The sequence below is a fragment of the Aethalodelphis obliquidens genome, unplaced genomic scaffold, assembly GCF_003676395.1.
Source record: "Aethalodelphis obliquidens isolate GAN/ISIS:26980383/991018 unplaced genomic scaffold, ASM367639v1 scaffold83, whole genome shotgun sequence".
NCBI classification, from domain to species: domain Eukaryota; kingdom Metazoa; phylum Chordata; class Mammalia; order Artiodactyla; family Delphinidae; genus Aethalodelphis; species Aethalodelphis obliquidens.
Genome location: NW_020838027.1, coordinates 5895458 through 5921713, shown reverse-complemented (window position 1 = coordinate 5921713; position 26256 = coordinate 5895458). Strand labels below are relative to the sequence as shown.

Sequence of the window (26256 nt, the reverse complement as noted above, 5' to 3'; positions counted from 1 at the left end):
CTTTCTGTCCCTGTAGATTCTTGCCTGTTTTGGATATTTCATCTAAACAGAATCATACAACATGGGATCCTTTGTGACTGGCTTCTTTATCTTAGTGTAGGTACAAGATTTCCCCATGTTGTAGCAAGTATTAGCACTCCACTTCTCTTATTGCTGAATAGTATTCCATTGTATGGCTATTCCACACTATATTTATCCATTCATCAGTTGGTGGACATTTGGGCTGTTTCTACTTTTTGGCGATTCTGAATGATGCTGCTATGAACATTCGTGTATTAGGTTCTGTGTGGGCATTTTCATTTCTCTTGGTTAAATACCTAGGAGTGGAATTGCTGGGTCACGTGGTAACTCTGTGTTTAACTGTTCGAAAAACTACAGGCTCTTTTCCAAATTGGCTGCATTATGTTGCATTTCCACGAGCAGTGTATGAAGGTTTAATCCTCATCAACATTTGGTACTACCTGTCTCTTTGATTGTAGCCATCCTAGTGGTTATAAAGTAGTATCTCATTGTGGCTTTGATTTCTACTTCCTTGACGGGTAATGATGTGGAGCATCTTTTCTTGTGCTTTTTGGCCATTTGTGTGTCTTCTTTTGAGAAATGTCAGTTTAGACCCTTTGCCCATTTTCAAATTGGGTTATTCATTTTTTTAAATTACTGAGTTGGAAGGGTTCTTTGTATATTCTAGATACCAGTACTGTATCAGATATAAATATTTTCATTTGCAAATATTTTCTCCCATTCTGTGGGCTGTCCTTTCACCATTTGTTTATTTAAATATTTTATTTATTTGTTTATTTATTTATTTATTTACGTTGTGCTGGGTCTCAGTTGCTGCACTTGGGGATCTTCTTTGTGGCACGTGGGATCTTTGTTGTGGCATGTGGGATGTTTTAGTTGCGGCATGCATGCAGGGTCTAGTTCCCTGACCAAGGATCGAACCCAGGTCCCCTGCATTGGGAGCACTGCGTCTTAACCACTGGACCACCAGGGAAGTCCCCCAGCACCATTTATTGAAAAGACTATTCCTTCCCCCATTAAATGGTCTTGACACTCTTTTTTAAAAAATTAATTATTTATTCATTACTTTTGGCTGCGTTGGGTCTTCGTTGCTGTGCGCAGGCTTTCTCTAGTTGCGGTGAGCGGGGTCTACTCTTCTTGTGGTGCGCGGGCTTCTCGTTGCAGTGGCTTCTCTTGTTATGGCTCTAGGCGCGCGGCCTTCAGTACTTGTGGCATGCGGGCTTGGTAGTTGTGGTTCGCGGGCTTGGTAGTTGTGGTTCGCGGGCCCTAGAGCGCAGGCTCAGTAGTTGTGGTGCATGGGCTTAGTTGCTCCGCGGCATGTGGGATCTTCCCAGACCAGGTCTCAAACCCCTGTCCCCTGCATTGGCAGGCGGATTCTGAACCACCGCGCCACCAGGGAAGTCCCGTCTTGACACTTTTGTTGAAAATCAATTAACGTAAAGGTGAGATAATTTCTAGTTCTTATTCAACTTTTTGTTTTCCCCTAAGTTTATAATTACCTCTTTTTCAAAATATAATTTTCTATGTATCTAGCTCTAATTTTTTCCGCACGTCGCAGCAGACTTGTAAAGTACTTGTTCATATTCTTTTTCAAATATTTAAACATGTCAGATGCTTTACAGGTTTTTTTCCCCCCCTCTGGAGACTGTCCTGCAGTTTCCTCCTTCTCCTACTTCAGGCAGGACAGGTTGTTTCTGGGTCTGTGGTGTAGCTTTCATTCCAAAGATTTCCTCCACCAGTTTTGTGTGTGGATCCAGCATTCCATTCCCTAGCTCTGCTGCCTTTCTCTTTCCTGCTTACCAGAGCACATCTTATAGTAGCCTACTTGGAAAGAGAAGTAAAAATGTTCACTCCTTGCATATCTGAAAGATGTCTATATTTATCTTATATTGGTACGTATTGGTCTTATATTCGTTTGGCTGGTATAGAATTCTAGGTAATGATCATGTTTCTTCAGAATTTTAAAGGCACTGTCACATCATCTATCTTTTAATACTGTATTGAGTTGCCATTCTCATTCCTGTTCCTTTCTCTCTCTCTCTCTCTCTCTTTTTTGGGGGGCCATGTCATGTGGCACGCAGGATCTTAGTTCCTGACCAGGGATCCACCAGGGAAGTCCCTTTCTCTCTTTTTGAAATCTTTTTGGATCTTCTCTTTTCCCCTAATATTCTGAGATTTTACAAAGATGTGTCTTGACGTGGTTCTTTTTCTTTCACTATGCTAGGCACATAGTGTACTATGTAATCCAGAAAGACTTGTTCAGTTCAGAAATTTTTTCTTGTATTTCTTCTGTAATCTTGTTCTCTCATACCTTTCTCTCTTTTTAGAACTCCTATTAATCAGAGATTGAGCTATTTGGCTTGATTTTCTAATTTTCTTACTTCCTATTTCCATCTTTGCTGGCTCTTGCTCCTGGCTCTTTGCTCCTTATTTGTTTCCCATTTTTGACCAAAATCTACTTTTCTTGGAACCGTATCTGTGGAAATTCCCCAAGGCCTAGATTGAAGATCAGCTCATCCAGAGATGATCTGCATTGTTTCAGCTGGTGCTTGGTGGCACTGTCAACCTGGAACCATTTTAAATTCTTGCTATTTTGTTTTTCGGACCAACAAGGCATTCGGGCAGAAAAGTCACAGCTTTGATGATAAATTATCTGCATATATTTAAAAGAAAAAAGAAAAGATCTCTAGGAGGCACTTAGATTCCAGATGAGCACATTTTCTATGCAGTCCCCTAGGGGCAGTTCAGGTGTTAGCATATTTTAAATCCACTCTTACATGAGGATATAGTCTTCTGGGGTTCTGGTGTTATAGTGGGGGTCTTCTATTAGATTTCCAACCCTATGCAGGCCCTGGGTTCTGTCTCCTATGCCACAGTGGCACCCTATGAGGTCACCATGCCTAAATTCAACTTTTAAGCAAACGCCCTCAAGGCAAAACAAGCTTCAGTGCTCAATTTACCTCTCCAGGTACCAGCTTTCACTTAGTTTTTTGGTCCTTGAATAGTCTATTTTCTTGCCAGTTTACACAAATGCATTTTTAAAATGATCTATTAGGCAGAGGACCTAGAATAGCTAAACCCATTTTGAAAAAGAACAATAAAGTGGGAAAAATAATTCTACCTTATATTAAGGTTTACCATAGCCACAGTAATTAAGACAGCATGTTATTGGCAGAAGGACAGACACATAGGTCATGGATCTGAATAGAAAACCCAGAAACAGACCTGCACAAATATGCCCAACTAATTTTTGACAAAAATGCAAAACAATTCAATGGAGGAAGGATTGCTTTTTCAACAAACAGTCCTGGAGCAATTGAACATCCATTGACAAAAAAAAAGGAACCCCGACCTAAACTTCACACCTCATACAACAATTAACTCAAAATGGATTATGGACTTACATATGAAACAAAACTGTACAACTCTTAGAAAATAAAATAGGAGAAAATTATGAGACTCTAGGGCTAGGCAAAGTGTGACATTAAAAGTGATGCATTAAAGGACAAGTTGATAAATTGGATCTTAAAATTAAGAACGTTTTCTCTACAAAAGATTCAGTTAAGAGGATGAAAAGACAAAAGACAAACTGGGAGAAACCACTTATCTGACAAAGTACTTTATCTAGAATATTTAAGGAATTCTTAAAACTCAAAGGTAAAAGAAATGAACAAGCCAATTAGAAAATGGGCAAAAGACATGAACAGATCTTTCACCAAAGAGGATATATAGATGGGAAATAAACACATTAAAATATGTTCAACATCATTAGCCATCAGGGAAAAACAAAAATTAAATCCACAATGATATATCACTAAATAACTATCAGGATGATTAAAATTTTTTTTAAAAAAGTGACAACAACAAATGCTGGTGAGGATGTGGAAAAACTGGATTCCTCATGCGTTGCTGGTGGGAATCTAAAATGGTGCCGTCATTCTGGAAAAGAGTTCGGCAATTTCTTATAAAACTAAATATGCAAAATTACCTTATTACCCGGTAATTGAACTCTTGGGCATTTATTCTAGAGAAATGAAAATTTATGTTCATGCAGAACTGTACATAAATGTTCATAGCAGCTTTAATTTGTAATAAGCCCAAACTGGAATCAGCCCAAATGTCTTTTAAGCAGGTAAATGGTTAAACAAATTGTGGTATATCCGTACCACGGAAATACTACTCAGCAATGAAAATTATTTATACACACAACTTGAATGGATCTCGAGGATATTAAAAAAAAAAGCCAATCTTAGAAGGTTATAGACTGTCTGAGTCCATTTATATAACAGTCTTGAAATAAAGGTATAGAGATGGAGAACAAATTAGCAGTTGCCCAGGGTGCGGGATCGGGGTGGGTGTGGCTATACAGGGATAGCACAAGGGAGCCTGGTAGTCATATAATAGTTCTGTAACCTGATTGTGGTGGAGGTTACAGGAATCTACACACACATTGCATAAAACTACACACACACACACACACATGCACACACACAAATGCATGTAAAAGAGGCAACATCTGAATAAGCTCTGTGGATTGTACCAATGTCAATTTCCTGGTTTTAATATTGTACTGTAGCTAAACAAGATGTTACCATTGGGGGAAACTGGGTGAAGGGGTACAGGGGAACCGCTCTGTACCTTTTTTTTTTTTGCCACCTCATGTGAATCTGGTGGGCATACTTAGCCATTCATGCTGCCTGAAACAATTCCCTCCATTCTGTTTGTCTTTGAGGGTTTATAATTTGTTTTCAGTATTTACCAATTTTCATTTTGATGTAGTTTCAGAAGGGGCATGGGATAAACACATATGATCAATACATTGTGTTTCTAATTGTTTAAAGGTTTTAAGCAGGGTTGTAACATTTGGGTAGACCACCCTGGTGGTTTCTTAGAGGATGGTTATAAATGAGGGCAAGATGAAACAGAAAGATATTATATTTCATTAATTTTAAGAGGCACTTGGCACTTTTTTTTTTCATTTTAACATCTAAATTGGGATGTTTGACTATAACTATTAGCCAGAGTCATACTGTATTTGTCATGCTGGCTCATAAGAATCAAACTTTGCCAAATGGGTGTCTGAGGCTTGGAAGAAAATTCCAGACAGAAAAGGAGCATTCCTTTAAGAAATGCTGCATCACCAAAGCCCCTGATGGCATGCACAGAGGACTACATTGTGTGGAAATCATGCACATGAGTAAAAAAAATGAATCATAAGAGTCAGTGTCTGAATGTGAAGTTTTATGAACACTGTTACCATGTTACTCTTTTCTGTTTTCCTTTTTATGTATTTTCACGAGAGTGAAGTATGATAAAAATCTACATTTATAGACACCTGCACTTTAAATAAATATAAAATAAAAATTCGAAGTGATAAGAAAGCATTATGTCACAGTTGATTTGCTACCTTTTTTACTTATCGGGACATAAAATAATAGTTTTACAACCGAAGGCGTCCAGGTAAGGGATAATAATCTGAAGCAGGACAGTGAGACGAGGGGAGAATCCTTGAAATGCTAAGAAGGAAAACTTGAATTATTAGAGGACAGGTAAAGATGAACGGGGAGGAAATCTACGATAGTTTCCAGGTTTCTGGTTTGGGCAACTGAATCGATGTAGTAAGCTACCTGGGAGGGTTAGGAGGAGCAGGTTTGGGGAGGGGGAGTTAAAATTAGGATACACTGCGTGAGGGGCTGGTTGGCTGTGTAGAACGGATGAACGGAGCTCTCGTATTTACTTTGGCCACGGGAGCCTGCGGCTCTGCCTTGATGGATTCAGCCTCCTCAGAGCTGTCAAAGGCGGGGAGGTGGGGTGGAGGCCGGCCAGGTAGCGCCAGCGCAGTGCCTAGGCCACCGAACCTCCGCCGCTCCCCGGGCTCTAGAGTCCAGGCCATAGCGAGCCGGAACCCGCCCCCGCCGCCGCCCCCGCCCACCGCTGTCAGCGGAAGCGGCGTGATTGGCTGGAGACGCCGGCGCCGGCGGCCGCGAGCGGGCCCCGACTTAAGGAACTGCTTAGCGATTGGCTGGGAGGCACCAAAAAGGCCTAATTCAAATTGTTGGAGCCGCCCTTCCAGGGAGCGGGCGCCTAGTTCCACCCCGCCCCGTCGCTTAGTTAGACAGGTACGCAAACCAGAGCTGTATTGGTCAGATCCTTCCGGCACCGCTCCTTACCCGAGTCAGGATGAGAAGAGAGCTGTGACTGGCAGATTTTCAGGGGCGGGCACTCTAGGCCTTATCCGGGCTTCGCTTCGGGACTGGCACCTGTCCTGGGCGTGGATTGGGCCGCAGCGTTGTCAGCGTGATCTGGGGGCGCGGCCAGCGCTAATAAAGACGAGCCGGGGCTGCAGGTGCAGTCAGTTCCACCGCAGCTAGAGCTCAGAGTGGCCGTCTGGAAGCGGAGCTCGGCGGTGCGGTCGGTTTCACCGCAGTGTTCCCCGGCCGGGTGTCTCGCCGCAGCCTCGGGAGAGGAGACGGACCTCTCCTCTTCCTGTCAGAGACATGTGAGTTGACCCTGGTGTGGGGGGCGCGACACCTTGCCAACTCTCACCCCAGCGCCGGACTCTGCGGGACCGAAAATGGCGCATTGCAGCAGCTGCGGCGACGCGGGGAACCACCGCCGCGCGCCGTCCGCAGGCCGAGCCACCCCCGGGGAGGGGAGGCAGCACCCCATTCCTGCACCAGCCGCAGCCGGCACCCCATGGGCGGGGCAGGGGCGCGGGGGTCCCACATTCATTGCCCCCTCTCCTCTCACCTGCGGGGATCCTCAGTCGAGTCTCGGGCGAAGGTGGGGCGCGGAGACACCCGGGAGGGGGCTCCAGGCCCTTTCTTGTCGTTGATTGAAGCTGTGCTTGGGGCCTCTGGAAGGACAGTCATGGGTGCACCTGCCAGTTAGTAACTTGGGTTGCTCTGCAGTCTCTAGCTTTGTGTACGCCCCTCACCCCGACCGTGACGAGTAGCCCCCGCTCTTGGTAGTGAGCAAAGCTCCAGAAACTTATCTGCCAGTTCTCTGGCGCCAGGTGAGCAGCTCACAAAGACTCAAGGGGCAGTGGCGTGTGATTCCAAGCGTCCATTCATCCCAAGGCCACCCGTATAGGAGTTTTCCTGTCATTGAGTCTTAGCCAAGTACTTGGAAGAGAAATAGAGCTAAGGATCCCCCCCTCCCCTCGCCGCCACCTTCCCTCAGTACATTCAATTTAGTCTCTAATCATCAATTTAGTCATCTGACCATGGTCACCGCATCCCAAGATCCTGAGGGAGAACTATAGCTAGACAAATGAAGAACTTCCCTTTCTTTCTTGGAGTCCTGGCCTGGTCCTAGATGTATTTGTGTTGCTTCTCTTGGTGACTAAAAGGGAAAAGATTTACTTACGTTACATAAGGGTTATAACTATCCCCGGATATGTTACTCCTGCGTGTTCCCAACTCCCAAGAAGTAATAAGTGAAATGGTCCCTTCAAACGCTTTATAACGATTTCCCTTTTTCTCTATTTGATTTCTACAGTTTTAACTGTATATGATATTCTATGCGTTTTGGCCAAGCCCTAGGATTCCTTGTGTTTTCATTTTGGGAGGGGGAGCCTCTTCAGTTGACCGGTTCCCAGTAGCATCTATGTGGGATGAAAGGAAGGAGATGGGGAAACCGTGGTGACTAGAAGGGCATCACGAGGTCTCTGACCTTAATCTTGTCATTGGTGCCACCAGCCTGGACTGCTTCCAAGACCAAACACTGGCTACTTCCTACTCCTTGAATTTTCCACTTTCACCAGAGAACTAGATTGTGTGGCACAGTAGTAGCATAGGAGTCTGGTGGCCGCCATAGTGTTGTATCTTTCCTTTGCCTCCTTTGTGCCTTAAAGGGCAATGGGAAAGCAATTCTTTTAGCCAAGATGAGTCAGGTGTAATCTGCTAGTATAACCTCTCTGAAGGGTTATTCTCTTTTGAGACTGAAATTTACTTACTTAGAGAGGAGGAACTTCTGGGTATTAGTTCTATTGTGAGTAGTCAAGGCTTTTCCTTTTTGGTGACTTTGTGATGGTTTCATCCGTAGTGCATTTACTCTTGGACTGCTCCTATGAGGTAGGCTTTGTGAGATTCTGCTTCTGTTTGAGGAGTTCTTATTGTAATTTCTTTTCTCTATCAAATTGCAGAGATCTCTCTCCTACCTGTGACTTCTTCCTTGGCAGGGAAAATCTCATGCCTTAGGTTAGACTTCAGGGAATTCTTGAGAAGGTGAATTTAGCTTCCATGTGTTGGGACGTGGAGAGGAGTTTATTTTGAGAATCCCACACTGGATTATTCTCCCCTAAGGCTAAGGGAAAGGGAGTACGGTCTCTGTGCCTAGCAGTGTAAACCAAGATTTCTAGTTGGGACATCAGGAGCTAGGAGAGTCTCCTGAGACTGGATGCCAAATCTAAAAAAGGAAGGGACAGGCTGTCTCTGGTGCATGTACACTGAGGACCATTTCCAATATTTTTGCTCCCTGTCTATGCTCTTGGAACACTTTCACAATTGACACAATTGCTTTGGGCCCCAGTTCTATCTAAGTGAAACCCCAGTCTTCTCTGCCAAAAAACAAAGCAAGCAAACAGTCCTGACTCACTGCAACTACAGAGGCCTTTGGTGATTCTCCAAGTCGTCCTTACAGTGGCCACGATATACTAATCATTGCATGAAACAACCAATAACTGGCTCCCCTTCAGCAGAGTCTGTCAGCTTGGCCTTTCTTTTTATATTCAGACTTTGCAAAAAAAGAGTTGTTCAGTCTGTAAGCTTGTCCTGAGGGTTGAGTTTTTTTTGTAGGTAATTCTCCTGGATTGGAGTTTTCCAGTTTGACTTCATGTGAAAAAGGCTTCCGGGAGGCAGAGAAATGCCATTTAAGCCAAGACTGGCCCACTTGTCCCTGTGGCCATTGTGCCAGAGGATGTGTTTGAGTTTGGGTCAGAGGATAGCCCAAACGAGAGCTATTGATGCCACCCTGGATGTCGCTGAGCCCCATCTGTTACAGGAGCTTTCATCTTTTGCTTTGGACCTCTGTGCTGCATCTCCCCACTTGGTATTGCCAAGGAGCTGGAATCCCTTCTACTTGCATATAGCCGTATCACCCTTGCTTTGGTGATAGGGGTGAGAACGTATGTGATTCCTTTCTTGTCTTGGTCACTCTGTGCACTTCTCTCCGCAGGTCTGCGGCAGCTCAGCCACCCACCGAAGGGGCAGAAGGGGCTGCCCCAGGTGGGGGTCCCCCTGGCCCTCCTCCTAATTTGACCAGTAACAGACGACTACAGCAGACCCAGGCACAAGTGGAGGAGGTATGTGGATAGCTTTTTCTCTAAGGGTTTCCAAGTCATGGAAGTTGGGAAGCTTCTCTTTATCTAGAGGGGCAGCTAAAGGCTCCGGGAGACAGGGCACCCCTTAGAGTTAGGCAGGGCAGACTTGCTGTTCTCTCCCCGGCTCTGGGGGAGCTTAGCCGCTTTGCTCCTGCGCCCTGCTCAGGTGGTGGACATCATGCGTGTAAATGTGGACAAGGTCCTGGAGAGGGACCAGAAGCTGTCAGAGCTGGATGACAGAGCCGACGCTTTGCAGGCGGGCGCATCACAATTTGAGAGCAGCGCTGCCAAGCTAAAGAGGAAGTATTGGTGGAAGAACTGCAAGGTGAATGTTCTTGTCCTTTCCCCCTTATTTTCCTGGGTCTCAACACATAGGAGGCGGGAAAACCCTCAGGTTCCACAATCCTTCCCTCTCACGATCTGTGCCCTGCAGGACTCTTGGGAGGCAATCTGGGAAGCCTCCTTCTTGAGCTGCATTACCCGAATTGGCCACCAGGGCACGCTAAAGTGCTCAGAACCACTAACTGAGGGCCAGGGGAGACCCTGAGGAGTTTGGAGGGGTTAGTCAAGCTGCCTTTTCTCAAAGGACCCCGGGAAAAATTCTTACCTGACCCTTCCTGAGATACACCGACATCGACACAATGGCTGGGGTAGCTATATATTTAAATACCTGCAGCTTTTGGGAATGAGCTGAACACTTTTTGATGAAAAACGAACCAGTTGACTAAAGATCCAAAGTCTGCACCTGCTCTGGCGTTCCTTTAAAAGCCCCCGGGCAACAGGAACTAGGAGACAAGGAGCAAGCTGCAGACCCTCTCGTGTTTCTGAGAAGCTCCAGCTGTGGTGCAGGGGTTACTGTCTGATGGGGAGCACGAGGGCTTGGGAGGCCTTCAGCTGTCCTGGGGGGCGTGTGGCTTCTTCCGCCGTCCGAGTCCCCGGTCCTGGCTCCTGCCTCCTTCCCCAAATCCAAGGGCTTGTTTTTTGTCACTGTCTCCTCAGATGATGATCATGCTGGGAGCCATCTGTGCCATCATCGTGGTAGTTATTGTAAGTAAGTATCGCTGAGGTTGCTGGTTGGGGTGAAGAGGTGGGAAGGTCCCGGCGTCGCCTGCCTGCCTGCCTGCCTGGGGAGTGGGGCTGCTCTGACTGAGGTATGGAGGTCGTGGCCAGGGAAGCACCATCTGGTGCGGGAGGGCGGGAGGGCAGAGGTGAGGGACCTCCTCGGTGGACAAGCCTTCACTCTGCAGGACTGTGGGGGAAGGTCGTGGCTCCTGTTCTGAGCAAGTGGGCTGTGCTTCTTCTCACTGGCTTGGGTCAGAGGGAGACCGTGGGGATGGGACACCTACAACTACACCTGAATGTCCAGTAACCTGATGTAATTTGCCCTCTTGTTTTCTCCTCTTTCTCTTTTCCATCTGGGACTTCCTGACTCCTGTGTCCAGTCTACTTTTTTGCTTGAGAATGTGCCGCCCCTTCCCTGTTCTCCATTGCCATCCAAACTCATGTCCCTGTCCTGCTGTTTCTCCCCAGAACTTCCCCATCTGCCTTCCTCCATCCCAGCCCTGCTTCTCCATCGCCCACTCCTCCCCTTGTGTTGCTTTCATTTGCGCTGTCCTGCGACACTGGAAATGCTGCTTGTGGTGAAGTCTTGAATTAACTACCCGAAGAACAACAGCTGGGATCTCCTTCCTACCCTCTCATGTTCTCTCAGGTTCCCCCAAAGACAAAAGGAGTTGGAGGCCAAGGGATGGGGAAAGGGGTGTAGCTGAGGTGACGTGCTCAAGAAGGGGCCAAGACTGGGACGAGGAGAAGAGTGTTGTGCCCATGGTGTTGCCAGAAAAGGCCAGGCTGCTGGCCGGAGGAGGCTGGGAGCAGCTGGGAGGATGCCCCCTCACCTCTCCTGTGCCAGGCCTGCAGAGGAGCCTGAGCCAGGCCCAAAGTCCAGCTTGGTCCTGGTGCAGGACTCTTTTAGAAAGTCAAACCTGTTTTTCACAGTTATTTCCCATCTGTTAGTCCAAGATCTATGTCTTCAGGGATCTTACAACCTTTTACTTTGTCCTCCAGAGACCTGGAGAACACGTATTAATAGCAAAAATATCAGGACTCTCGTTCCCATCCTAGAAACAGTCCCACAAGCTCATACCTGGAAGGGGCTCTTGTCCACGTTTTCTACAGCATTCTGTATTGCTCGTGAAGGCATCAAATAATTTCATTTAGCCAAAGTTTGAGCCTCTCAATTTTAGTTACTGGCATAGATAATGAGAGAATGCCCGTTAGTTACAGAGAAACAGCGAGTCAAGGGCCTAATCTGAAAATACCAAGCTTGGAGGAAGCCACTTCTCACCCTCTTGTTACAAGCGTCCTGTACCTCCCTTGCTGTTGGTGGAGGAGGATGAGATGTCGGAGGGTAGGAGCCCTGGACCCTCTGGGAGCCTTTCCCCCGACACCACCCCCGTGTACTTGCCAAGGGCAGGGCTGAGGAGAGAGGCCCTTCCTGAGGCCCGGCTGCTCCTGAGCGGTGGGAGTCCGGTGCCCCCGCCAGCCTTGGGGCGGAGGTGGAGCCGTCAGCAGACGGGCCTGCTTGTTGACTGCTGTGCCACCACGGCGCCTTCTCGTCTGGAGCGGCCCCTCTGTTCTTCCAGCAGTACGTTCCCCTTCCAAAGCACCCCTGAATTCCCTTTGCCTTCCTCCTCTTTGCATGGTTTGTGGCACAGACAGTGGGACCTGGGGATGGAGCTGCTCAGCCTGTCTCGGGGGCCAGTGCTGGGTTTCAGGAAAGGGCACTCAGTGGGACAGACCCCGGTGAGAGGGGAGGAGGGCCGGCTGGGAACAGAACGGGGACCGCCCCACGTTCCTTCGTTCCTTCCGTCCACCAGTCCACCAGCAGGAGGCGGCTGGGCCAGGCTCGCTTTCCACGCAGCAGCATTTCGTTCCGCAAAACCATCCTTCCTCTCCCTTCGCCCTGTTCCCACATTCCCTTCGTCCTGCCCCAGGGCGGGACGGAAGAGCTGGACGAAGGCAGTCTCTGTACCCTCCTAACGGCCAGAGGCCCCTCGAAGGCCTCCACCCTCCTCTGGGCTCCCCTTGCCTAATGCAGGGGGTCACCGCTGGAGAAGAACCACCACTGTCCTCGATGTGTCCCAAGCCTGGAGCAAATCCGCCCTCTTGGCCCGCCCCGTCACAGGAATCACTTCTGCGTTTCTGTGCCATCTGTCCCAGGTGTAGTTGGCTTTGCTCTTCTGGGGACGGTAGCCCTTCTACTCTCTTTCTCACCCTGCCCTGTACCCCCCTCTTCTGTGTCTTTGCCGCCCCCCTTCCCTCCCACCACCCATGTGCATGAGCAAATATGCAACTAAGCCTGGGGCTTGGCAGTCACGCGAGGCCGGGTCTCCTCGGCCCCTCTTGGGTTTGCCGTGGGACGATGTGGCGTCCCCACTGTGTCTGTCATCACCTCTCTGTCTTTTTTTCTAACCCCAATCTCCTACTTGTACAGAAATAACAGCTGTACTTCCACCAAAGGCATGTGGCGTATTTACCAATTTCCTGTATTCTGAACAAAGGCAAAACAACAATACAACTTCCTACCACTAAACCGACTCGGCTGTTGTTTGGGTTGGGGTGAGTGCAGCAGGGCGGAGGTGTCTTGTTTCTCTCTGGTTCCTTTCTGATGGTGCCCTGCGCCGGAAGGGTGGCTTACGGGTGCTGTCGGTCTTCTCGAGATTCCACAGCTGGGTGCTGGCAGAGGAAGTGGTCTCCGCTCTCAGCCTCCGTGCCCGAAGCAGCCCAGCTCTTCAGGTGTGGGTGACAGGAAGCCACGGCAGGAAGCTGAGCGGGCATCTCACGGACAGACACCCGCAGATCTTCTTAGACATCTGCCGCCTCCTCCCTCCAGGTCCTGGGCCAGGCCCTGAGGAGGCCCCCAGGGGACACGCTCTGCTCCCCACCGTCCCCATGCATAGCCATCTTCTGCCAAGTCCCACTGTGCTGACCAGGCCCGTTTGAAAATGACTGAAAGGGGAGCTCTGTCCCCTGCGGCCAAGGCAGGGGTGTGGGCAGGTGTCCTGAAATGCCCAGCAGCTGTCCAAAGGTACAGGAGCTTAACGGCAGCTCAAGGTTACCCTGAGCGACTGGGGGGGGGGGGCCCAGGGCCGCCTCTGAGGGTCTTCGTTTCACACCTCAAGCACTTTGCCAGCCAAGCGGCGGGGCGGGCCCCAGTGTGAGGAAAGACAGGAAAGTGGAAAAGCTTTGCTTCTGAGGACATGAGGGCTTTCACTGGGACAGAGTTCAACGATTGTGCGTGGCCCTCCAACCCCCATCCTGTTCCACTGTCCCTCATCCGCTCCTTTCTTAATTTTTTTCTGCTATATTGTTCCTACCACCGCGCCTCAAACCTGGCTCATGTTTTAACCTCCACCCAGACCTCCTGCCTTCCTGCCACCCTCTCACCTCTTCACGCTTTCTCCCTTGGGTGTATCAGCCCAGGGCATGCAGTGAAGGAAGGCAGAGGCCTGCAGAAATCCAGCGCCACAGTCAGTGATCTGTGCCTTCGTATCTTTCTCGGGGCCTCTTTGAGCTCTGGGACTCAGCTTCTGGGAGAATGTGACTCTCTCTTATATCTAAGGCAGGAGAGTGGCTACCCGGAGTGCCTCGGGGTCCTGGCAGGCCTTGGTGAGGTAGCTAGGAGATAACGGGAGGGAAGGAAGTTGGTGTCAGGGGGGGTAAGCCCAGGAGCTGGGGGCTGGGGGGCCAGCTGGAGCTCTGGATGCTTGCGTTTCATCCCTGGTCTGGGTGTGGCGGCACTTAGAGCAGCTGGTCTCCAAGTGAGTTCGGTCAGGGCCAGAGCCAAGGGTGCGCAGGCTCACTCTTACCTTGGCGTCTCTGCAGTCCCAGGAACAGCAGTGCCAGGAGGAAGAGGCTGCTGGCAAAAAGGACTCCAAAGGCCGTCCTCTGCTCTGTAGGGGACAGAGGTGTGGACGGGGATCAGTGGCGGGAACCATACCGAGCCCTCATGTGCAGCGTCTGCCCCGGCAGAAAGGACAGGGCGCGCGCGCCTGCGTTCAAGCATCCCTGGCCGAGGAGCTCCCATCAGCTGTTTTCCTGCTCTCACCCAGGAACCAGCACACGGTGGCGCTGGGGCCTGCTCGGTGGACGTCCGTGTGTCACTCCACACAGAATCCTCTACCTCTTCCCACCTCAGGACAACTTTTTTTCAAACGGCTTTGCACGGGAGATTTAGTTTAGATTAGCTGGTGATAGTTAAACTGGAATTGTGTAAACCACTGGGAATGATGTGAGCTGAGGCAAAACCCCAGTTTCGGGGAAGCTTACAGTCTCATGAGACACCAAGCAAGGCATTTCGAGGTGCCGACTCTTTATGGTGTAGGACCTTTCGAAGACATTCTGTGGCCTCGGGATGAAGTTCCAGCTTGAAGGCCTGCTGTTATCTGCCCATCAGTAGCAGGAGCGGGGTTGAGGCTGTAGGGGAATCGCCTATTTTCCACATTTTCTGTTTGACCATTTCCTAGGCAGGTGACCTTGGGCAAATTACTGAACCTCTGCAAGTATCAGTTACTCATCTCTAAGATGGGAGGAGTGAGGACCTGTGGAGGCCCACATCTGAGGGCTCAGTGCCCTGCTGGCTTGACACAGACGCTCAGCGAACACCATCACCTCTCAAGCTTCACGGCCACAGCCCCCTTTCCCCACGCACCCTTGCCTCTAGCTGTGCAGCCCCCCCAGTTCTTTCTAGCCTGTTTTATAATGAGGCCTTCACACATGATGTCCCTTCGGTCCTGGTGTTCCCTGCCCCTGACCCAGCTCAGCCGGCTTGCAGGCCTCCCCCGGGTCATCTTCCCTGACTGCCTAGTCTGTCCCTCCCACTGGGCTAAGCTCCTCGAGGGCAGGATGAGGAATTGTTCAGCCTTGGTCTCCAGCTCTCAGCAGTGCCTGGTACCCCAGAACTCGGGGGGTAATAAAGTCTTGGAGGACGGGGTGGGACCTCTGGAGGCTGTCACCTTGGGAAAGAAGCAGCCGACACTGTGGGAAGCAGAACAAGGCCAGAGGGCAGGAGCCGTGAGCCCAGGTGTGGTGGTGGGGAAAGGAGGGCACTCCCATACCTGGTGGGGCAATCCAGGTGTTGGCCCCCAGGGGCTCCTGCAGGGAGACGTGGGTGACTTGGCAGGTGTAAGTGGCACCCACAGAGCCAGGCTCTGCCGTCAGGGAGGAGGAGATGCTGTAGGTGCCTGCCATGCTCTGCCGGAGGTTGGAGAAGGAGGCACCAGAGACTGGGGCCGGGGCTCCACCCAGCTCCTCCCGGATCCACGTCACAGTCACATCCAGAGGGTAATAGCCAGTGACACTGCAGAGGAGGGTGGGCGGCAGAGCTTCGCTCGCCAAGCTCAGTCGTACTTTGGGGGCAGCTGGAAGAGAGGAGGAGAAGTAAAATCCCACAGGCATCACCGGGGCAGCAGAGGAGCCTAGAGCCTTCTCCTGCTGCACGTGAGAGCAGGCTGTGGAGGCGGAAGTCCCCTCCTCAGTGAGGTGGCAGGCGGTGGGGGGACAGTGGTGGTGAGGGGCCTGCCTGGATGCACGACATAAGGGGGTAGGATTCCCACAGGTAACTGAAAAACAACAGCAAAACCAACTAAAGGTTGGCTTGCTTCTTAGCATCACCACAAGCCAGTGATGTTAGAGGCTGTCCTGTTGAGACAGGCCTCCCGGTCGGGCCGCCCCCACGCCTCTCCTCGCTTTGCTACTGCTCCTCCTTTGGACGTGGCCCAAAAGGACGGGGGTGACTGGAGGCAGCCGGCCAGTGCGGGGCAGCAGGATCCTGGGCTGGGAAACTTCTCAATGGAATTATCTAGAGCCCGACGGGAAACTCCACCTGATGCCATCTGCGCTTCTAGGATGCAGACGGCATTGAGGCTGTGGGAATGCAGTCTGCCTCTCAGGAAGGCGCCCTTGTGTTTGATCCCATTCTGGAGCACTCTCAGTAGGTGCATCCCTTTCCCCCTCTTCCCGGCATAGCTGAGTCCTGGCCTCACCTTGGACGTTGAGTTGGATGATCTGTTGAGCTCGGTACAGGGAGGGTGTGATCTCGCAGATGTAGGTCCCCTCATCCTTCAGAGTGAGGCTGGGTAGGGTGAGGGAGGCGTCCCCAGCCATGAGCAGCTGCTGAGGCTCCAGGGTGGCGCCCTCCCGCTTGGCCTGCCCCTGCCCCTGCCCCGTGGCCCAGCGGTACACCAGGTGGCCACTGCCCTTATGCTGCCGGTGCCACTCCACGCTGGTGATGCCCAAGCCTGGTGCCATGGAGAAGCCACAGTGCAGGGAGGTTGAGGACCCCAGCAGGAGATTCAGGGACGGGGTCTGTGTTGTCACCTGGAACTCCACTGTGGGAGAAAGAGGGTGATTGTGGGCCGCTCTCTCCTTGAGGCCACCTGATCTCTGAGCTGTGGCAGGCTCGGGGTGTGTTGAGAGGCAGCATGCATGCGTGGTACTCTTAACCATTTTGGAGTCACTTACCCCTTGCACAATCTGATGAAAGTTACAGACCAGGCAAATACATATGCAAAATTATGGCTTACTGGGACTTCCCTGGTGGTCCAGTGGTAAAGAATCCACCTTCCAATGCAGGGGACGCAGGTTCAATCCCTGGTCGGGGAACTAAGATCCCACATACTGTAGGGCAACTAAGCCCACGTGCCACAACTACAGAGCTCGCGTGCCTCAATGAGAGAGCCTGAGTGCTGCAAACTACAGAGCCCACGCGCCCTGGAGCCCACGTGCCACAACTAGAGACAGAAAACCTGCATGCCGCAACTTGAGAGAAGCCCACGCACCACAACGAAGATCCCGCATGCCTCAACGAAGACCCCGCATCCTGCAACTAAGACCCAATGCAGCCAAAAAAATAAAAGAAAAAATTTTATATAAATTTATAAAAAATTTTGGGTTACTGTTGACCCTCAGGTTAAGAACTACTGGAGTGGCTTCCCTGGTGGCTCAGTGGTTAAGAATCTGCCTGCCAATGCAGGCAACATGGGTTCGAGCCCTGGTCTGGGAAGATCCCTCATGATGCGGAGCAACTAAGCCCATGCGCCACAACTATTGAGCCTGCACCCTAGAGCCCGCGAGCCACAACTACTGAGCCTGCACGCCTAGAGCCCGTGCTCCGCAACAAAAGAAGCCACCGCAATGAGAAGCCCCCGCTTGCCGCAACTAAAAGAAAGCCCGCGCGTAGCAACGAAGACCCAACGCAGCCAAAAATAAATTAAAAAAAAAAAGAGCTACTGGAGTTGCAGTCAGCTTTCAGAAGCCCGGCTCTTCCATTTAACTCCCTCTTTGGCCTGGGCAAGCCCCTCAGTGTTGCCGACCTCATCTGCTTAGAGCAAGGCTGCTGAGGAGACTAAAGGAGACAGAGCTTAAATACACAGTGGTGGTGTGTGAGCCACACGTGCTGAACCCCAGACTAATGAGGAAACAATCGGACAGGTCCCAATGCTGGGACATCTACAAGGCAGTGGCCCGGCCTCAAGATAGTTCAGGCTCTGAAGACTGTTCTGGAGTAAAGGAGGCTGAAGGGACGGGACAACTAAATACAACGCGCAATCCTTGTCTGAATCCTGGACTTCAAAAACCAAACCAAACCCCCCAAGGCTATAAAGAACACTACGAGGGCAATTGGAGAAGTTTGAATTTGGACTTCATATTTGATAGTAGTATTGTATCAATTTTAAAATGCCTTAAGTATGACAATCAGGGGCGGACCCAGCCATGGTGGGGGAGGTGAGGATGGTCCGCCCTGGCAGGCAGGCAGGAGTGTTTGATCACTGACATGGTTCATAACTGCCAGTGTAGGCTGACGGTGAGGATACGTTCGTCCATTATCTGCACACTGCACCCCCCTTACTGCCTGCACCCCGGGTAGACCACTCCCCACCTTGGGTTGCTGCCGAGGCGATGGTGTTATGATTATGGAGAACATTCATGTCTTTGGTTATAAACTAACACATGCTATGCATGGAAGCATTTGGGATGAAGTGTAGAGATGTCTGCAGTTTACTTTCAATTAGTTAAGCGGAGGGGAAGTGGAGAGAAGATGAGGGAGGGGGAAAGGATGTGCAACATGTTAACAACTGGTGAATCCAGGTGCACGGTATACAGGTGTTTATTATTCTTTCACCTTTTTCTGTAGGTTTGAAATATCCCAAAATAAATGGGGGCAATGCCTAGCTATGCTAGGACTACGGTTGACACTGGACAGACATGAGGACCCCTTTTTTGATGTAGCAGGATAAATTTAGGTTGGACCACAAAATAATCTGAGTGTTCTGAAGCTTTCTAAGGATACAAGGGTAGGCCCCTAATCTTCTCTGGATGTGGTTGTCTTTCTTGGAGGCAAAATATTGGATTCCATGAACTTTGGAAAAACCTATCATCATGTTCTCAATTTTCTGTGCCCTCTGAGATGTGCAAGGTTGGAGAGAGCAAGGACCAGGTTCTACTGATAGGAGATAATGAACAAATTCTGCGGGCCTGTGCTCTCCTCTCTCATCTTGACCAGGCTAGCTGTTCCCTGGGAAAAGCTGGCACTCTGCTCACTGAGACAGCTGTGGACAGCATATGCAAGTAGAACATCACATGCCTTATTTCCTCAAGTCACCTGGCCAGGTGAAAATTATCCCCATTTGGGGTCTTTAGGAAGAAAGGACTGAGGCCTAGGGGACACCCTGAGATGACCAATGTGCACGGAGGTGGACTTGTCCCCTTCCTTCTCCTACTATTCCCCCATTTCTGACCCCTTTAAAAAAATTAAAACTTTCTTTCTGCTACTTTTCATTTTCTCACCTTCAGTCCGCACAGTCCCCTGGGGGCTCAGGGGCAGTTTCAGCATGGGATGCAAGACAGCGCCATTCTCAGCATCCCCAAGGGTCTTCATCACCATGGAGATACTAGGTCCCTCTCCAGGCACTAGCACGTTAGTGATGAACCAGGCTGCCGTCTCCACCGTGGCCTTGGGCCTGGCCTGGAGAAAATAGCGGGAGATCTCACAGGTCACCTCTTTGCCGCTGCAGTCAGCATGGAGCAAGGCCTCGGCCTGGGGAATCCGTATCAGGTTCACTGGGGGAGAAGAGGGCAGCACAGAGATGGAGCTGGATAGAGAACACCTGGGCTGATGGGAAGCAGGTGTGGGTGGGTGTCCTTGGGAACTGGGCTCAGGAACTGGAAGGAGCCCAGAAGGACTGGGACACAGCGTGGAGGGCTCTTACCTGAGGCCTCGAAGGTAATGAGTGGGTCGTCCTCGGCCAGCGTGCCCCCTTGGAAGTCCGTGAGGCCTTCCAGCGAGCCGTCGTCCGGCACTGGCACCTGCTTCAGCACCAACAAGGCCTTCACCATGTTCTCACTGCTGGCGAAAGCTCCACGGTGCCCACCTTCCCCCATCAGGAAGCAGTCCAAGATCACGTCCACTGCCCGCCACTGCCTTTCTACTGCAGGGAACAGGCTGGGATGAGCACCCTCTTGCCCAGAAAGTTACTTCTATACTTGTCGAGTCATCAAGGGGTAATCTTCCCCGTTCCTAGCTGCCTCTGCGTCCAGCTCTGATCCTGTTTTACCCAGAACCAGCTTTCTGCGAAACACCTGCTTCTCCAGGTACATACTTCTTGGTGTGAATTATTTAAAGTCCTGATTTCCCTTGCTCAGAGGGATTTAAGAAGCTTATTTCCACCTATCAATGGAAAGCTATCTCTTCAAAGGAATTCTCAGCAAAAGCATATAAATGAACAAAACTGCATTGGGAGAGGAGACGGGCTTGGATGCTAGGGCGTTGGCAGCCGTCTCAACTTCCCAGTCAGCCCCCAGGGTCTGCTCGCTCCGTGCTTTTTACAGGTGGCCTTCCTCTCCCCCACCTCTGGGGAGCACCTACCCCCCTCCGTGATCTCCTAGCTAGGGGCCCCCCTTCCTCTCCTGAAGGTGTCCGCTCCCAGGCCAGCTCCCTCTCCTGTAGGCCAGGGGGCCCACCACATCCACCGAGGCGGCCCCTCATTCCTTCGTTTGGCCCTTTCCCCAGAGTTCTCAGTCTCTCTCCCCGGCACAACTGGTTCCTTCCGTTACCAGCCGCCCAGTCTTCCGCCTGCTGGGCTTAGAAGGCGATTGGAAGCCATTCCCGGCCCCTTTCCCCTTCTGCGACCTCGGGGAGGGTGGCTACCTGATGCTTCTTTAACCCGACACGCCCCACCAGCCAGCCCCCGACTCACCGGCGTCTGCTGCCCCGGAGAGAGCCAAGCAGACCAGCAAGCACCACCCCTCGGAGCCCATGGGGGCTGCTCTCAGGCCCTCCTCCCCCGCCGCCCCTCCTCGTGCCCCGCGCCGGCCAGGTCCGGGCTGGAGAAGGGGCTCCAAACACGCCTGCCTGGCCGACCGCCTGGCCCCGTCAGTCCTCTCCGCCTACTTGGCTTTCGCTTTCACTTTGAGGAAGTGTCACCGAGGCTGCCTTGGCCTCCGGCTGAAGCCATTGGTGCTGGAGCCAGAGTCTGCTCACTGTTCTTTCCTTCCACCTTCTCCTCCGCAAAAAAAATCCCCCGGTGATTTCAGGACCTGACTTCACCGCGTGCGCCCTTTTGCTCCCGACCAGCCCCAAGAAAGTCGAGATAAGGGACGGGAGGCAGGGTGGAGGAAGGGAGGGACTGACAACAGACTCAGCTCCCAGGTAGCCGTGACCTTTCCCCACTTTCTGTAGGCGCCTTACCTGCCCGCCCCCGCCCCTGCCCCGTCCCTGCCCCTGCCCCGCCCCTGCCCCCGCCCCAACCCGCGTGGGCCCCAGCGCGCCTGCGCGGGAGAAAGCTCCGCCCTCAGATCGCGGGTCTGCGAGGAGGGTGGGTGTGGCCTGCGTGGGGAGACTGAAATCTCAGAGCTGGAAAGCTGCAGGCGCCTCTTTATTTTGTCGAGTTTCTAGGTCAGCGGTACACCACGTGGGCCTACCGTAGGCGGAAGTATGTCTTCCACCTGGAGCCCTAGCCCTCTGGCAGCACAGGGGTGCAGCTGACACACTCGGGCTCCCGCTTCCCGCCCCCCACCTCGTTCCCCTGGGTCCTCGCCACTGCCAGTCTCGAAAAGGCACACAGGACAGTTTCCCAAGTCGGCACACACGAAAGGGTCCCGATGAGAGGGTAGTGCTGAAATTGGAGGTGCCGTCTCTCGATCCCCCTGGATGGCGGGTGGGTTGAGATGGAGGCTAGGACTTGACTGCAGTGACGGCCCCCCTCCGCCGAGCGCTGGCTCAGGGGTAGGAAGCGGGCTCTGGTTTTCGGTAATCCTCCTGAATGGGGATGGCACTGCCCTCCTCCTCCCTGGGGCAGCTGTAAGGACAAGGCTCTGCAGGCGCCACTGGACCTTCTCTCGTGTCTGAAGAGGGAGAATCAGATGAGTGTTGATCGGCGGTGGAGGATGGGTGAAGGGAGAAGAGGTGAGCAAAGGCGGGCTGTCAGGAGGGCCCCAGCTTACAGGAGGGGAAGAGAGGCCACAGGGTGCTAAAGATGGAGCTGGAGAGATTCAGTGAGGTTCCAGATAGGGAGGCAAAGCCGAGATGGTGGGGTGGGGTGCAGAAACCTGAATTTTGTCTCTTACTTAATCTATATTTTCTTTGTTGATGGAGGAACAGGGCTCCGACTATGGTGAAAGCAAGAAACATTCCAGAGAGGAGCACAAAGATGCGGATGCAATCCGTGCTGCACAGGGACCTTTGGGCTGTGATGGGATGGGCAGGGGTCACAAGGGAGTTTGGGGGAGGGCCTAGCCCTTGACTCCCCTCAGCCCAGCCCTCTGTCACCCCTGCCTCTCCCCTTTCCCCACCTTCCTCCCCTGCCCCCACCATTGGACCACGTCCTTTCCTAATCCCTGGACTCTGCTTCTCCCTCTTCTTACCCCTGTTCCTAGGAGCTTTCTGGCTGGCTTCCCTCCTGGACCCTCCTGTGTGCATTCTCTCTCTTGGGGTGGGGAGTGGGGAGAAAACTCACGTGACCAGTGGGTAGAGAGAGTTGGGGCAGGCAGCCACCTGGAATCAGCCAGAGTCCGCATATGCTGGCCTGTCCTGGCCTCTGGTGTCCCTGGAAAAACAGAGACAAGATGGGCAGCCGCAGGGGGCCCCAGAGGGCACAAGGCTAGGCTGAAGGCCTAAGCGAGCCTGGGGGTGCGAAGGCCGAGACAGGCGGACGAGGCAACGTATGTGGGGCTGGGCATGGGAGAGGCGGTGCTGGTTGGGGTGTGACCCTTACCCCCAGTGACCAGACAGAGGGTTGCCTAGAACTTACCTTCAGCATAAGGTGAGTGGGAGGGTTGTGGGTGTGGGCCTGGGGCCTGGGCTGGACCAACACACTCTGTACACTCCTTGTCCCTGCACTGCCAGCCCTCAGGGCAGGCACACTCCGAGTTGGCGGTGAGGGAGCAGTTTCGAATGAGAAGACCTGGCGACAGAGGAGAGGGAGGGAACACACAGGGTCCACTGGCTTAATCCCCTCCCTCGCCTCCCAGGCCTGCCCCTCCCCCACTGTCATCCAGTGCCTTTGCCATTTGTGTTATTGTTATTCAAGAAAAACTCGGACCTTTTAGAAAATTTACGGTTCAGAAGTCGAAACAGCTTACATGATTTTTCCTCTCACTCACTGATGCTTTTAGAACTTCTTATTGAAGTATACTTATAGAGAGGTATGCATGTCACAAGTGTAAAGCTTGAGAACTGGGACGAATTGGACTCACAGGTGTAACCAGCACCAGATTAAGAAACAAGATGACCAGTCGTGTTCCTTTTTAGTCACTAACACCGTCCCCACCAAGAATAGCTACTGACTTCCTAACAACACAAGTTGGTTTTGCCAGTTTTTGAACTATATGCATGAATCAAGCGCGTGTGCTCATTCGTGCCTGGTTGCTTTTACTCAGCTCTTTGTGAGATTAATCCAGTGTTGAGTGTGATTGCAAATCGTTCATTCTCACTGCCATCTAGTGTTCCCCTGTGTGAATACAACACCATTTATTCATCCGTTCTACTGTTGGTGTGTTTGGGTAGTTTCCAGTTTTTAGCAATTGGAAATGGTGCTGCTGTGGTCCCCAATAGGTTTTTAACTTTACTGATATCCTTTGCCTCTAAAATATAATTTGTATTCAAGTGTAGAGGTCAGGTGCTGGGTGGCTGCCAATCGGTGATACTGGGGGAGGTAGGTAGGAAGGGCGCCGCATGGGTTTGGGTTCATGGGTGTTTGGGGGTGAGAAGAGAAGTGTGACTCTGGGGAAGGTGGCACCCGGATGTGGGCCAGGACTGAGTGGGAGCCTGGTGGGGCAGGGTGCACTCATGAGAACCCAGGGAGAGGAGCCCTGACAGGTGGGAGAGGGGTGCAGAAAGGGACGTCTGAGGATACCAAAGACTACCATCAACCCTCCCAATTTCTTTAATGTGCGCCTTTTGTCAGGAAAGGGTGTAAATTCCTTCTCATCTTTATGCCCCTGTGGCATCTCCTTTCTGAATTCTGACTCATGGTTGCTACTAGAACTAGGTTTCCTTGTGGCTCACCAGGAATTGTGAGCCAGCCTGGATAAGGATCTGCACAGGAAGAGCAGTGATGGAGGAGGGAACGGTGGTGGTGGAGATGGAAATAGGTAGGGAAGGTGAAGAAGATCAGGGAGGGTATCTGCCCAAAGGGATGGGAAGGGTTAAAGAAGGGGCTGGGATTGGTTAAAAAATGAGTGAAGTACCATTGTTTTCAGTGGAGTCTACAGAAACCTGGGAGTTCTCTTTGCCATGTACAACCTGTGCACAGAATTCCATGCTGATTGCAGGCACTTGTCCATCTTACAGATGGGAATACTGAGGTCCAAGAGGACCAAGCCCATTCAGCCTCTTTCCAGTGCCCTGGAGTCCTGCAGCCAGGTGCTGCCTGAGTGCTTCAGGGATCTGTGGGCTGAATCTCACAGAGGAGGATTGTGGGCTGGGCTGGGCTGGAGCAGAGTGGAGGGAGCTCCGACTGGCTCAATATTAGGAAAAGGCCTTCTACTGGGGCCTGCAGAGTGAGTTGGGGAGGCTTTGACTAAAAAAAAAAAATCCCCATCTTGCCCAGATTGTTGCCAAGAAGAGAGAAGCACCCATGAACAGTCATATCTGTAAGTTAAGTAGACTGAGGAATGCCTCTGGTGTATTTCTTATGTTGCCGTTTGACTGATTTGCAGCAACAAACCCTTGTATTTATTTTCAAGAATACAGTATTAAAAGGCCTAGTCAGTCATTTACAGGCGAGTAATGTGGTTCAGCTAAATCGTCCTCAAAAGTGTCCTGCTGGAGAATATTTGTTCAAAGGGGCCACTTTAGATCTGCTGATCTATGTACACTTGTACATACATAGTATCTAAAATTCTAGCTAAAACAGAGAAATGATGAAAGTGTTCATAACCCAGCTGCTGATATTTCATTTCTTAGTTTTAAAAAAGATGAAATTACAAAATACATAAAGACACAAGCCACATACACATTCATTCTCCTGAATTGGCTTTTGGACAAAAAGAGGGTGTTATCCACTGACTGGGATCGTTATGTCCTTAGAAAGGTGTATTCCAATTTCCAGACCAATATGCCCTCTGAGAATACGGCCCGTTCATCAGTGGGGAGAGGCTCGTCTAAGATCTCGGCTCCTACAGCAACTTCCTACTCTGTATTGTCTTGATCCTAGCCATAGACCCCTTCTCAGCAGACCCTCAAACTCTGCTTGCCCCTTCCCTGAATCACTTCACAGCTCTCCCTACCACATCAACACACACCGCCCAGGGCACCCCGTTTCCCACCACGGGCTCCACTGGCCGTAGCCTTGAAGCAACTGAAGCTCCTACTTGCCCCCTCTTTGCTTCTCCATGCCCACTTTGCTCCCCAAATGCTTGCCCATCTCACCAGAGTTACAGTGCCGGCAGCTCTCACAGTGGGGCCGGGTATGGTGGTCTGGTGAGAAGGAGACCCCCGGTGTACACGGATCGCATTGAGTAGCCTTTTCATGCTGGTCACATTCCTTCACCAGGAACGTTCCTGTGAGCAGAGGTCCAGGGTCAAAGCCCAAGGAAGGCCGCTCCCTCACCCTCTTCAAGGTGCTGCCTCCTGGCCTCTGCAGGATTCTGCTCCCTGCTTGAGCTCAGACTCCCTCCCTGCGTCCCTCCACCCCAAGCCTGGTCCTCTCTCTCCATACTCAGCTAGACCCTGGCAAGGCCTCCTCTTACCTGGCTCGCACATCTGGCAGCACCGTTCTCCCTGAGCCAGGTAATGCTTTTCCGGACACCTCTTGGAGGCTGGGGTCGCTGAGAGCACTGCCAGGGGCCCCAGAACCCACAGCCAGCAGGGAGGTGGCCGGGCCATGGCTACTGCCCGGGGAGCTCTTCCTGCCCTGGCTGCCGACTTCGGGCCTTGGGGGAGCTGGCACCTCCCCAGCCAGGCGCTGGTGCCTCTTCTTTGCACCTCCCGGGCCTGTTTTCTTGGAGTTGTCCCCGAGTTGGGTGGCAGGCTGACCTTTGATGCAGTTGAAGTTCTACTGTAGCTGTTTCTCGCTCAGGCAGCTACCGCCACCCCTCCCCCTTTCCCATGCGCTGGGTGCTGGGAGAGCATTAAAGGGGAAACTGTCAGAAGACCTGCTCTCTTCAAAGACGCCCCCAACACGCCAGCCGCTCCGTGGCCTCTGTCTCTCTTCCGCTCGTGAAGAATTTAACTCTGCCTGCAGCTTTTATAAAACGTTGGATGCACAGGGACACGCACGCTCCTATTCAAGCACCTGCACACGAAGATGCCCACGTTGCCCCCTGTTCACAGCTGCGTGTCCCCACGCCTCTTCCCACACCACTTCTTACACCAAGGTCAGCGGTTTAGGGAAGGAAGGGAAACCAGAACTGAG

General features: G+C 51.6%; 3 protein-coding genes and 1 long non-coding RNA gene across 8 annotated transcripts; 1 reads left to right on the top strand and 3 right to left on the bottom strand.

The window, feature by feature from the left end:
* Window positions 1–1356: 1356 nt before the first annotated feature.
* On the bottom strand, window positions 1357–7177 carry LOC113612938 (uncharacterized). The gene is made up of 3 exons (XR_003430027.1): window positions 6772–7177; window positions 6192–6581; window positions 1357–2674 (listed from the first exon to the last, which is right to left on the bottom strand). It is a non-coding gene; the product is annotated as an uncharacterized LOC113612938 (long non-coding RNA).
* VAMP1 (vesicle associated membrane protein 1) lies at window positions 6377–12935 on the top strand. Of its 2 annotated transcripts, none has more exons than XM_027093226.1 (5): window positions 6377–6520; window positions 9199–9325; window positions 9510–9668; window positions 10343–10394; window positions 10786–11346. In XM_027093226.1, coding segments are annotated over exons 1-5 (357 nt in total). In that variant the 5' UTR covers window positions 6377–6518; the 3' UTR covers window positions 10803–11346. The 2 variants fall into 2 exon arrangements, with proteins under 2 accessions (XP_026949027.1, XP_026949026.1); XM_027093225.1 differs by lacking the exon at window positions 10786–11346 and adding an exon at window positions 12220–12935 and having other exon boundaries at window positions 6414–6520.
* TAPBPL (TAP binding protein like) lies at window positions 12871–21090 on the bottom strand. 2 transcript variants are annotated; one of them, XM_027093221.1, is made up of 7 exons: window positions 20599–21090; window positions 19612–19830; window positions 19190–19462; window positions 16387–16731; window positions 15460–15762; window positions 14212–14295; window positions 12871–14020 (listed from the first exon to the last, which is right to left on the bottom strand). In XM_027093221.1, the coding sequence occupies exons 1-7, from the start codon at window positions 20657–20659 to the stop codon at window positions 13977–13979; spliced, it is 1329 nt and encodes a 442-aa protein (XP_026949022.1). In that variant the 5' UTR covers window positions 20660–21090; the 3' UTR covers window positions 12871–13976. The 2 variants fall into 2 exon arrangements, with proteins under 2 accessions (XP_026949022.1, XP_026949023.1); XM_027093222.1 differs by having other exon boundaries at window positions 19612–19827.
* A 165-nt stretch (window positions 21091–21255) lies between these two features.
* On the bottom strand, window positions 21256–25996 carry CD27 (CD27 molecule). 3 transcript variants are annotated; one of them, XM_027093227.1, is made up of 6 exons: window positions 25592–25981; window positions 25272–25403; window positions 22651–22803; window positions 22357–22446; window positions 21968–22087; window positions 21256–21745 (listed from the first exon to the last, which is right to left on the bottom strand). In XM_027093227.1, exons 1-6 carry the CDS (start codon window positions 25725–25727, stop codon window positions 21621–21623), a joined length of 756 nt encoding a protein of 251 aa, XP_026949028.1. In that variant the 5' UTR covers window positions 25728–25981; the 3' UTR covers window positions 21256–21620. The 3 variants fall into 3 exon arrangements, with proteins under 3 accessions (XP_026949028.1, XP_026949030.1, XP_026949029.1); XM_027093229.1 differs by lacking the exon at window positions 21968–22087 and having other exon boundaries at window positions 25592–25989; XM_027093228.1 differs by lacking the exon at window positions 21256–21745 and having other exon boundaries at window positions 21991–22087; window positions 22265–22446; window positions 25592–25996.
* Between the last annotated feature and the right edge of the window lie 260 nt (window positions 25997–26256).